This window comes from Procambarus clarkii, chromosome 27 (genome assembly GCF_040958095.1).
Source record: "Procambarus clarkii isolate CNS0578487 chromosome 27, FALCON_Pclarkii_2.0, whole genome shotgun sequence".
NCBI lineage: Eukaryota > Metazoa > Arthropoda > Malacostraca > Decapoda > Cambaridae > Procambarus > Procambarus clarkii.
Genome location: NC_091176.1, coordinates 10848831 through 10862641, shown reverse-complemented (window position 1 = coordinate 10862641; position 13811 = coordinate 10848831). Strand labels below are relative to the sequence as shown.

The window sequence follows — 13811 nt, the reverse complement described above, 5'->3', positions numbered from 1 at the left end:
ATGTATGTTGCAACATTTGTTTCGAGAGTGAAAGAGAGAACATGTGAACGGAAACACTTGCGGGCCAGTAGGCATACTCAGGAGCATGTGGAAAGCACAAGAGACTATTGTCTCCTTTCACCTGATGCCTCTATTCACCTAACAGTAAAATAGGTACCCAGGAGTTAGGCAACTGTTGTGGGTTGCATCCTGGGAAGGGGTCGGTAGCTGGGCTTGAGGGAGACCCCGATAAGCGGATGTACATGCAGGCGTCCTGACCCCGACAAGAGGACTTATAAATTTGAATATTAAATTTTTTTTTTTTATTATTAATACATGAGGTACATCTGCATTTGTGCAGCTGCCCTAGACTATATGAAGTGGATTACAGTGTGTCAAAAAAGCTAACTAGGTGATGCTAAGAAATCCCCATCACACAGGATAGTTAGTCATACAGAGGCATGTGATAGGCAGTCTGCACTGGCAGACTCCGGATGCATTTTGAGGATATCACCAACACAAGAAATATTAACAATAAAATCTGGGAAAATCATGGTTATTGACCAGGTAGCTGCTGACGCTTATAATATACACTGTAACATGAAGATCTCACAAATACAAAAGACGTCCCGACAGCGCATCACTCCATAAACATTCTCAATACAAAACTTACGTTCAGTCTTCCATAAGAAAAACATCAGTTCTCTGAGTTATTCATAGAGTCATAAGCGAGAAAGACAATTAAAATGTCTGGTAAAAATAGGTTGGCCAATCAACTTTCAGATGTGTCCGTTGTGAGACAAAGCGTGGGAGAATCTAATTCAACGAGATTTTCCAAGTTCGAGGTGTTTTGCCGCGCCTGGAGCAGCAGGCTACGACCTGACGCCATTACTGTTCTTCAGGGTTATGGTAAGTGGTGGCGTCACTGGTGGCTGGGACCTGATGGTGGCGGTGTCAGTGGTGTCACGGGACCTGTATTTGAAATGTAGATGATGTTCAACGTACTGTCGTGCAGTTTGCTTGCACATTTTCATAACTGTAATTGATATCGCCTTCCGCGACAGTAAGAGAGACAAGCATGCATGTGCACACACACACACACACACACACACACACACACACACACACACACACACACACACACACACACACACACACACACATATACACACACACACACACACAACAGTTACCAGTTGTTTGACAGTTAAAAGGCGGGACCAAACAGCCAGAGCTTAACCCCCGCAAGCACAATTAGGTGAGTACACACTGGCGAAAATTAGAACTTCATTCAGAAACCTAAGTGAGGAGGCTTTTAGGGTGCTTTACACTGCCTACGTAAGACCAGTCTTAGAGTATGCCGCCCCATCATGGAGCCCCACCTGAAGAAACACATAAGGAAACTGGAAAAGATTCATAGATTTGCAACAAGGCTTGTCCCAGAGTTACGAGGGATGGGATATGAAGAGCGTCTGAAGGAACTGAACCTTACGACACTAGAGAAAAGAAGGGAGAGAAGAGATATGACAGATATATATATATAAAATACTCAGGGGAATTGACAAAGTGGAAATAGATGAAATGTTCACACGTAATAGTAACAGAACGAGGAGACATGGTTGGAAGCTGGAAACTCAGATGAGTCACATAGATGTTAGGAAGTTTTCTTTTAGCGTGAGAGTAGTGGGAAAATGGAATGAACTTGGGGAACAGGTTGTAGAAGCAAATACTATTCATACTTTTAAAATTAGGTATGATAGGGAAATGGGACAGGAGTCATTGGTGTAAACAACCGATAGCTGGAAAGGCGGGATTCAAGAGTCAATGTTAGATTCTGCAAGCACAAATAGGTGAGTACACGCACACACACACGAATGCACGCGTGCGCGCAGAAAGGCACACAACGGCCGACTAGCGTGCCCCAGGTGACCTCTATTGTGAAGAAAATAATTCAGTCTCCTTTGACCCTCTGTGTTTCCCTCCTTACAGGTTCAAAGCGCTTGAACACTGAATAACGCGCCCTCTCCCCTTCATCCCAGCCTCTCAGCGAGATCCTGGAACCTTTATATCCCATCGGAGTCTAAGGTTTAAAGGTTTGCTTCCCTGGGAATCCAAAATTTGCACTCAAGAAAGTGACTTCTTGTATTTATTCACAAATTAATCGTTTGCCACACTTGGGAGCGGCCCGTCAGGCCAGCTTCCTTACCACCAGTAGGACTCAGCGCTGCACAACACTCCAAGGAGACTTAGAAGTCACAGGTTTGGCCCGACAAACGGTTTCTGAGGTATACACACACATCAACATGTGTTAAGATGAGGTGAATCAGGACAACCTTCATGAACCTAGACAAGGATACTATCAGAAGCCTACGCACAGCACACGCCCACAAGACAAACTGAGGGAGCTCAACCCATTACTAGTTCAAAGGAGAAATAAAGGTACATATTCCAAACCAACCAAAACTACGTAGCGAACATGAGATCGAACTAGGGCTAGGCATCTTAATTTTTATGCTAGCACCTCACTACAAGAAATTTTGAATGTCAGAAAATAAGTGGTTAGGCTTCTAAGCCTTGGAAATACCTGAACAATATTTAAACGACTGGACAATATTCAAATAGGTGAATATGAATGCGAAATAGATTAGATAAAAAAGTGGCAAACGCCCAACAAAAAAAAAAGTCCCGCCCACCCCAAACCAAAAAAATCCAAAACGCCCAACAAAAAAGTGGCAAATTAAAAAAAAAAGTGGCAAACGCTCAACAAAAAAGTGGCATCATCACGTCTGCAAGAGTTCTGTCCCTCTTTCGTTTTATCTGAACGGAATATGTTACTTTTCATCAAGTCTGAATGTTACTTTCTCGTCATGTAATATCAGTGGGGGGATATTAAACCAAGATATCAATATATAAATGTTCGAAATAAGACAAATGAGATTCTAGGAGTCCAAACAGGAAGTGTTAGCAATAAAAAAATAATGTTATTATACAACTGTATCTGTTAGGCTACACTTGGATTATAATTTTCAGTTTTTGGGGGCATCTGTGAATAGGTGCAAAAATTGATGACAAAGTTAACCTCATACTGAACCCTCACACACTCAGCCCTCACCCGTCATACACCCATTCCTCTCAGTATACACCCAGTCCTCTCAGCATACACCCAGTCCTCTCAGCATACACCCAGTCCTCTCAGCATACTCCCACTCCTCTCTCACGCTACACCCACCACATTGGCGACATCCTTAGCCTCGCATTCACCACCTGTTGCGCATGGCCCGAGGGGGCGGGACACTGGTGAACATGTAGGGGGCGTGGCTTGTCGGGGGTTTGTAGGGGCGTGGCCTAGCGGGCGAGTGGGCGTGGCCTCCCCCTCCTGGTGAGGCCTGGCAGTACAATACGGCGTGTCGCCCCGTAGACTGCCACAGTCGCCATCAAGCCATCATGTTATTCCGAGGAACGCCAACCGTCGCCACCGCCGCCCCCTCACACACCGCCGCCGCCCTCCCCCTCCTGGTATCTCTCATGCTGGTGGCGTCGGCGGCAGCTCGCCTTCCCCAGGCTCTCCCTCGACCCCAGTACATGGAGGTAGTACGTCCAGTGCTACCCAACGTGGCCCTCGAGCAGCAGGGAACACTGCAGGGGGCTCCTCTGCAGATCTCAGAAACGGTGAGTGTCAAAGTGTGACTTTGTGGTAGGGGAGGTTTGGGAGGACACTCGTGAGGAGACAAAGCCTTGCCTACAGGTCAGGTCATGGGGACGCTGACCTTAAATGCTGGAGCAATGCACGTCTCGACGTACTACTGGCATACGGCATCGTCATAAAGGCTTGCCTACGGGTTGGGAACAGATGAGAGGCCTTGTTACCGTGCGCAGCCCAGCAGCACAACAGAGGGCGGCCGGGTTGACAACATTACTGACCAAATATTCACTTGCTGAGCTACACGTGTCAGTACCTGACACTTACACAAGAGATATAATTCTTACCTCGCCACTGATTCCTTCTTGATGTGTTGTGATGGATCCTTTACCTCGCTATCATCCCCCCACACCTTGTCCGGCTATCATCCCCCCACACCTTGTCCGGCTATCATCCCCCAACACCTTGTACGGCTATCATCCCCCACACCTTGTCCGGCTATCATCCCCCCACACCTTGAACGGCTATCATCCCCCCACACCTTGTCCGGCTATCATCCCCCCACACCTTGTCCGGCTATCATCCCCCCACACCTTGAACGGCTATCATCCCCCCACACCTTGAACGGCTATCATCCCCCCACACCTTGAACGGCTATCATTCCCTACACCTAGTCCGACTATCATCCCCCCACACCTTGAACGGCTATCATCCCCCACACCTTGTCCGGCTATCATCCCCCCACACCTTGCCCGGCTATCATCCCCCACACCTTGTCCGGCTATCATCCCCCCACACCTTGAACGGCTATCATTCCCTACACCTTGTCCGACTATCATCCCCCCACACCTTGAACGGCTATCATCCCCTTACACCTTGCCTTGTTATCATACCCCCCACACCTTGTCTTGTTATCATCCCCTTACACCTTGCCTCGCTATCATCCCCCACGCCTTGCTTTGTTATCATCCCTTTACACCTTGACCGGCTATCATCCCCCCACACCTTAGCCGGCTATCATCCCGCGAGTCCGATGCATAAAAAACGTGAATATTTGCTAGCCGCTACTTTTCTTAATAGGCTGAATCTATGACGATGGTTACGATAACGTGAAAAGCTCAACCAATTAGTCGAGAGACACAGTTGCCATCATTCTCCAGTACACTCGCTTGTTGTTGTTGTTGTTAAAGACTCGCTACCTGAAACCAAAAAGTTCCAAGCAGCACGGGCTATGGTGAGCCCGTTACTGGAGATACGGGATCTTTCGGGTAATGACTTTTGTAAAGTCTGCAATGGTCAAGTGGATAACGTACTGGTTACACTTGCGTGCTTGGACACCAGGCTATCTAAGGTTCGAATCCTTCATGAGGTCGAGTTCTTTAGTTTTATATACACACTAAACAGAGTACTCTGTTTAGTGTTTTCAGGTTACAGTTGTGTGTAAACTAAAGTCTTTGAAAATGTAATAAGTTATTACGAAAAGCGTTCAAACGTTGCATCAGACTAGAAATAAAAATGAATTTTGGAGAATTGATTTTTCAATTACCATCGACAGTTAAAAGAAATATTGAGAAAATTCATAATTTTAATTAATTGAATAATTGAAAATTGGTAATTGAAAAATCAATTCTCCAAAATTCATTTTTATTTCTAGTCTGACGCGACACTTGAACACGTTTCGTAATAACTTATTACATTTTCAAAGACTTTAGTTTACACACACACAACTCTAACCTGAAAACACTAAACAGAGTTTTACTTAATGCTAACATTGAACAGCTTGTCTTATATACTCGCATTTGGGGTGAGGTGATATGTTGCAACAGTTTTGGATGAGGTGAACAAACTTTTGACCAACACAAGACAGAACACGGAGCAAGGGGTATAAATTGGATAAATGAGAGGAAAGAATGGAAGTAACTGCAAAGGGTCTATTGGCCCATACTTCCTCCTGATGCTTCTATTTTGGTACGGAGTCTTGAAGTGGGTAGAATATAGTTGTGCATTAATTGGCTGTTGATTGCTGGTGTTGACTTTTTGATGTGTAGTGCCTCGCAGATGTCAAGCCGCCTGCTATCGCTGTATCTATCGATGATTTCTGTGTTGTTTGTTAAGACTTCTCTGGTGATGGTCTGGTTGTGGGAAGAGATTATATGTTCCTTAATGGAGCCCTGTTGCTTATGCATTGTTAATCGCCTGGAAAGAGATGTTGTTGTCTTGCCTATATACTGAGTTTTTTGGGGCTTACAGTCCCCAAGTGGGCATTTGAAGGCATAGACGACGTTGGTCTCCTTTAAGGCGTTCTGCTTTGTGTCTGGAGAGTTTTTCATGAGTAGGCTGGCCGTTTTTGGGGTTTTATAGTAAATCGTCAATTTTATCTTCTGATTTTTGTCTGTAGGGATAATGTTCCTATTAACAATATCTTGCAGGACCCTTTCCTCCGTTTTATGAGCTGTGGAGAAGAAGTTCCTGTAAAATAGTCTAATAGGGGGTACAGGTGTTGTGTTAGTTGTCTCTTCAGGAGACTCTTCAGTTGACTCTTCCTCTGAAGAGTCAACTAACACAACACCTGAACGAAACGCGTTCAGGCGTCAGACAATTAAAAAATGAATTTCGGAGAATTGTTATTATTATTACCACCGACAGTGAAGGAAAACATAAGAAATATTGAGAAGATTCGTGTTAGAATTATTAATCTTACCTTTTCGGTCATATATATATATATATATATATATATATATATATATATATATATATATATATATATATATATATATATATATATATATATATATAGCTTAGGCTTATATCGAGGTCTCCCCCCCCCTAAAGGTGGAACTACAGACGCGGGTTACAACCCCTCAACAAGCTGACTAACTCTTGGGGACCTATTTACTGCGAGGTGAACAAAGGGTATTAGGTGAAAGGAAACACGCCCAACCATTTCTGGCTGTTTCGTCAGATGCTACACGTAAAAAATCTATATCAAATCGGGGGACACATTTTATGTACAAAATTCTTTTCCGTTTTGGCCCGCGAAAAAAAAACCTTTTTAAACCATTTCTCAATCCTGGATAAAACTTTGTGATTCTGCTACATTTCAACTTGCTACACAACACAATACCATTATATATTATATATATATATATATATATATATATATATATATATATATATATATATATATATATATATATATATATATATATATATGAACAAGCCTGAATGGTCCCCAGGACTATATGCAACTGAAAACTCACACCCCAGAAGTGACTCGAACCCATACTGCCAGGAGCAACGCAACTGGTATGTACAGGGACGCCTTAATCTGCTTGACCATCAGTGACTCGAACCGCTTGGTTCGAGTCACTTCTGGGGTGTGAGTTTTCAGTTATATATATATATATATATATATATGACCGACATTGACTTAATCCACGAAGGAAGATTAAGACAGGAAATTCCTTACTTTCGTATTCAATAATACATCTTCAGAAGGATGGAATTAGAATTCAGTGATATATAGGCAGGAATGAGGTGTGAGTGCTTTTCGCCTGTACATAAATGAAAACTGTGCCAGGTAAGTCCACTACGGGCTCACCATAGCCCGTGCTACTTGCAACATTTTGTTCCCAGTAGCTGAATCTAAAACATCAACATCGCCAACCCGTCGAAGCCGCAATAGCCAGGACATTCCAACATTCTACTGATCAAAATTATCAGGCATAATGGGGAATCGCCGACAAGCTGCCGGAATCCTGTCCCCGTCGAGGCCGCTAGGAACTGTGTCTCTCAGGTGAATTCAGTCACACTGACATGGACACAACTCACAGTCCCACGTCATCATTCCCGAGCCACACCAAAATACAAGCCAGAAAATATACTTTACCGCGCTCATAGAATCATCGGAACAAACTATTAAGACCGCCTGAAAGCACCCATCTACCACTATACGACCATCTACCACCATACAACCATCTACCACCATACTACCATCTACCACGGTGCACTCATCTACTACTTCACCCTTGGGATGAAGACGGGAGAGATCTCATAATACGCTCATGGAATACTAAAACTAATATTATATAACTATATTGGAGAGAGAGAGAGAGAGAGAGAGAGAGAGAGAGAGAGAGAGAGAGAGAGAGAGAGAGAGAGAGAGAGAGAGAGAGAGAGAGAGAGAGAGAGAGAGAGAGAGAGAGTGAGAGAGAGAGAGAGAGAGATGGTAAGGAGTCAAATATGTCCAAAGACAAGGCAGGGCCCCTGAGGCACGGATCAAGCAACAGGATATTCATAAAGCAATTACGCAAATACTTACGAACGTGAACATCTTTCCTCACTCTTTGACGGCTTTGGTCACATTTATTAAACAGTTTACAAGCATGAAAACTTCCCAATCAACTGTTGTTGTTGTTGTTATAAACAGCCTCCTGGTGCTTCGGAGCTCATTAACTGTTTAAGCATTGTAAACAAAGCCGCCAAAGATTGAGAAAAGATGTACAGGTTCGTAAGTGCTTGCTTTATGAATCCGGATTCAGAGTTGTGCCACTCCCCAGCCAACACAGAAACATCGCCCGAGCAACAGTGAAAGATTTCAAGATAAAAATTCACAAGTTTCTGCTGGAGTTAAGGGATCAGCTTGGCTGAGATGGCTGTGTGGCTCTGCGTGCCACGAAGCCAAACAGCCTCATAAACGAGGCAATCACCAGGAAAGGGGTTGTTACAGGACAACCATCTAAATCCCCAGGAAGTAATCCACAGGTGAACGCTGATTGACAAGTCCCAGGTGTGTTGCTAAGTATGGCGAGTATTCTAGCGAGAATATTCTCGCGAATATTCTTACACGGAGGATATTCTTACACGGAGGATATTCTTATCATGACCACATATCACAAAATACGACCATACTCTGGTCGTAATGGCTTGGAGCTTTCCCCCATGATAAGTCTCTCCCTCTCGTAGGTATATGTCAACGGGAATTTTGTCCATGTACGAGCCAGCTCAATTTCAATTTCGTGAACCAATATTCTCACGAACTAATAGGTGGACAATCACATTACAAGCCGGTGAGTCCAGGATACACACCTGGACTCTCCTTAATACCGTGTATTACGGAGATGTAGTATGGAATACGTTATACAACACGGCAGTCGGCCTCCTCTCTCACTCACCCACTCGCTCTCTCACCTTTCCCACCTCTCTCTTTCCGGAACCCTCCCTATTTCACTCCCTACCCACCTCTCTCTCTCTCTCCCACTCCCTACCTCCACCTTACCTCCCTCCTCAGCTTCTTTCACCAATTACCTCATTTTATCCATCTGTCTTATTTATCTGTTGTCGTTGTTTAAGATTCGCTACTTGGAACAAAAAGTCCCAAGTAGCACGGGCTATGGTGCAACCCGTTCTCGTACTTTCTTACAGTCAATATTGACTTATTAAATACGTGCATATGTGACATACTAAACATACTAGTTTACCTTGAAAAGCTTCATAGAAAACACCGACCTTACCTAACCTTCTTAGGTTGTTAAGATAAGCATCTTATTACTTCGTAATTACAATTATTACTTAACCTATTATAGGTATAGGTTATTAAGTAATAATTGTAATTACGAAGCAATAAGATGCTTATCTTAACATACTAAGAAGGTTAGGTAAGGTCGGTGTTTTCTATGAAGCTTTTCAAGGTAAACTAGTATGTTTAGTATGTTCAATATTGACTGTAAGAAAGTGCGAGAACGGGTTGCATGGTGAGCCCGTTGTGGACTTACCTGGCACAGGAGCGGGGCTGTAACTTGTGTGCATATTTACCGGTGGACCTCTGTATAGAGCTGACCACGAGCGACACCTCACCAGCTTCAAGAACTCCTCACTCTCACAAGGTGAGGAGAACTCCTCACTCTCACAAGGTGAGGAGGAGAACTCCTCACTCTCACAAGGTGAGGAGGAGAACTCCTCACTCTCACAAGGTGAGGAGGAGAACTCCTCACTCTCTCACAAGCCTCCATCATGTAGGAGAATGAAGAATGTTTCCATGTTCCGTTACCTACATGTGATCGTGTTACTGCTAACTTACTATCCATAGCTCTGTCTGTCTGCTAAATCTCACAGAGCCGTGTCAGGCGATACAGTTATGATCTACACCAATTAGTTCTATATTTCTCTGTAACTGGAAACCTATTTGGCGATGTATCTGCTTGGCTCTATCCGGCTCTCCCTCTTGGTATAAGCTGGCAAATAGGACCCCCTTCCGTCTCTCCCTCCCACTAGGTGGTGTTGACCCTTCCGTCTCTCCCTCCCACTAGACGGTGTGGCCCCCTTCCGTCTCTCCCTCCCACTAGGCGTGTTCTTGGATGTTTTAACCGAATATTGGTATGTGTATAATATTATTTGCATGAACCGACCCTATATATATATTTCACAGATATTTTTGCCTTTTCCTAATATTTTCCAGTGAATTTGGCGATACTTTAATAAAAGTCAGCGGAGCGTCGAGAGGGCGGGACACGCTGTGATGCGCTAGCCAAATCATTACAGAAATTTGTCTGATGCCACTTTTATTACACAGCAATTTCAATGTTGACAAACATCGCTGACGTCACTAATGCAGACGCAAATCCTGCTGGGATGCATAAATGATACCAGAGCTGGGATGCATAAAAGATACCAGAGCTAGGCTGCAAACAAGATACCAGAGCTAGGCTGCAAACAAGATACCAGAGCTAGGCTGCAAACAAGATACCAGAGCTAGGCTGCAAACAAGATACCAGAGCTAGGCTGCAAACAAGATACCAGAGCTAGGATGGAAACAAGTATTTACATACAAGTTTACGATAGCTCCACATACCTTTCCGTAATCGTGGCGGCGTAGTTAGCATTTAGTAAATAGTTTATGAGCTGGGAGGCGTTACGAGGTTGTCTATACAGTCCATCCTCCTGTTGCGGCAATACTTATAGTAACTGTGAGCACCATAGTCAATTATTATTCAAAGTGCTGCCAATTATTCAGTCAACACTTTATTTTTAGCAACGTTTCTTCTCTCGGAGGAACAAAGCATTTTGGAGGTGACTACAACCAAAAGGTTAATTTAAGATATTTGAAAAATATGAATATTAGATATTCAGATTTTTGAATCTGAATAATGGGCTGTATATATATATGTTGTACCTAGTAGCAGGAACGCAGTACTCGGCCTACTATGCAAGGCCCGATTTGCCTAATAAATCCATCTGGTCACCACTTGGTCCTGGAGACATCTCCCGTCACGCAGGGTGCACTCGCACCTCCACAGATCTCCAGTATCAGCTCTTGATACTGGTAATGGCTCAAAAGGGCCACCACTTACGGGCTATTCATGCCCGTGCCACCTTTTGGGTGGCTTAATCTTCATCAATCAATCAATCGCCTAATAAGCCAAATTTTCCTGAATTTATATATTTTTCGATTTTTTTCTTATGAAATGATAAAGCTATCTATTTCATTTTGTATGAGTTAGGTTCTTTTAATTTGAGTTAAAACTAACGTAGATATACGGCCCAACCTAACCAACCCTACCTAACCTAAACTAACATAACTAAATCAATTATTTATGTTCTTACCATAATATAATTATAATATTTTAAAACCTCCAACTGGAAACAATATTTTGGAAATAAACAAAATCACTCGGCCTATTAGGCAAATCGGGCCTTGCATACTAGGCCGTGAAGTGCGTTCTGGCTACTAGGTACATTATATATATATATATATATATATATATATATATATATATATTATATATATATATATATATATATATATATATATATATATATATATATATATATATATATATATATATGTATGTCGTAACTAGTAGCCAGAACGCACTTCTCAGCCTACTACGCAAGGCCCAATTTGCCTAATAAGCCAAGTTTTCCTGAATTAATATATTTTCTATAATTTTTTTCTTATGAAATGATAAAGCTACCCATTTCATTATGTATGAGGTCAATTTATTTTTATTGGAGTTAAAATTAACGTAGATATATGACCGAACCTAACCAACCCTACCTAACCTAACCTATCTTTATAGGTTAGGTTAGGTTAGGTAGCCGAAAAAGTTAGGTTAGGTTAGGTAGGTTAGGTAGTCGAAAAACAATTAATTCATGAAAACTTGGCTTATTAGGCAAATCGGGCCTTGCATAGTAGGCTGAGAAGTGCGTTCTGGCTACTAGGTACGACATATATATATATATATATATATATATATATATATATATATATATATATATTATATATATATATATATATATATATATATATATATATATATATATATATGTATATGTATATGTATATATACCGACCAACAACGCAATTAGAACGTAAAATTCGGTACTATTGGGTTGGACAAACCGGGAAAACAATTTTTTACTTGTGTTGCTTTGACAAACTAAACTAAGCTATCCTAACCTCCCTAGGCCTAATACACGATATCTGAGGCCTAATATAGTACATATGTGTGCTATACTAGGCCTAGGAATATTTAAGTTTGTGTTCTAGCTTCATTTATCTTAACAGAATTCCTTAGTAGTCAGTATACTACTATCTAAAAGCTAAGTACGTACGAATTCTGACTATTGACGATAGTCACAATAGGTACTATCTAAACAGCAGAATGGGGGTGACCTATACCGTTTGTAACCTGTTGTTGTTACAGATTCAGCTACTCGGAACTAGTTCCAAGTAGCACGGGCTATGGTGAGCCCGTAGTGGACTTACCTGGCACAGGAAAGTATTTTTTACATTTAAAAAAATGTAAAAATCCATTTTGGCACGTGTACAAAACTATAACATTAATGTTAATTCGATGAACCAACCAGGTTCGACAGTGAGATGTATAATGGATGGATGGACCGTCATTTTTCTCGGCTCTGTCTTTGGTAAATACGGACAGTGAGGCCTTAGATGTTTACCTCCCTGTTCCTCAGTGGCTGGATTACTGGGGCGGGGGGGGGGAGAGGGAGGGAGGGGAGAGGAGAAAGAGAAGAGAGAGAGAGAGAGAGAGAGAGAGAGAGAGAGAGAGAGAGAGAGAGAGAGAGAGAGAGAGAGAGAGAGAGAGAGAGAGAGTGTACTCACCTAGTTGTGCTTACGGGGGTTGAGCTCTGGCTCTTTGGTCCTGCCTCTCAACCGTCAATCAACAGGTGTACAGGTTCCTGAGCCTACTGGGCTCTATCATATCTACACTTGAAACTGTGTATGGAGTCAGCCTCCACCACATCACTGTCTAATGCATTCCATTTGTCAACCACTCTGACACTAAAAAAGTTCTTTCTAATAACTCTGTGGCTCATTTGGGCACTCAGTTTCCACCTGTGTCCCCTAGTGCGTGTGCCCCTTGTGTTAAATAGCCTGTCTTTATCAACCCTGTCGATTCCCTTGAGAATCTTGAATGTGGTGATCATGTCTCCCCTAACTCTTCTGTCTTCCAACGAAGTGAGGTTTAATTCCCGTAGTCTCTCCTCGTACCTCATACCTCTCAGCTCAGGTACTAGTCTGGTGGCAAACCTTTGAATTTTTTCCAGTGTGTGTGTGTGTGTGTGCGCGTGTACTCACCTAGTTGTACTCACCTAGTTGTGTCTGCAGGATCGAGCATTGACTCTTGAATCCCGCCTTTCGAGCATCGGTTGTTTACAGCAATGACTCGTGTCCCATTTCCCTATCATACCTGGTTTTAAAATTATGAATAGTATTTGCTTCCACAACCTGTTCCTGAAGTGCATTCCATTTTCCCACTACTCTCACGCTAAAAGAAAACTTCCTAACATCTCTGTGACTCATCTGAGTTTCAAGCTTCCATCCATATCCCCTCGTTCTGTTACTATTCCGTGTGAACATTTCGTCTATGTCCACTCTGTCAATCCCTCTGAGTATTTTATACGTTCCTATCATGTCCCATCCCCTCTCCCTTCTTCTTTCTGGTGTCGTAAGGCACAGTTCCCTCAGGCGCTCCTCATACCCCATCCCTCGTAGCTCTGGGACGAGTCTCGTTGCAAACCTCTGAACCTTTTCCAGTTTCATTATATGCTTCTTCAGATGGGGACTCCATGATGAGGCGGCATACTCTAAGACTGGCCTCACGTAGGCAGTGTAAAGCGCCCTAAATGCCTCCTTACTTAGGTTTCTGAATGATGTTCTAACTTTTGC

At 42.8% G+C, this 13811-nt stretch overlaps 2 protein-coding genes across 2 annotated transcripts in view; one reads left to right on the top strand and one right to left on the bottom strand.

Moving 5' to 3' along the window:
- LOC123762643 (uncharacterized) overlaps positions 1-13811 on the bottom strand; it is a 90839-nt gene that overhangs the window by 36178 nt on the left and 40850 nt on the right. The gene's annotated exons all lie outside the window — the stretch shown is intronic.
- Positions 3326-13811, top strand: part of AstCC (Allatostatin double C) — a 50224-nt gene continuing 39738 nt past the window's right edge. Inside the window, exon 1 of the mRNA XM_045749271.2 lies at positions 3326-3648. Coding sequence (XP_045605227.1) covers positions 3424-3648 — 225 coding nt within the window. The 5' untranslated portion in view covers positions 3326-3423. The remainder of the gene's footprint in view (positions 3649-13811) is intronic.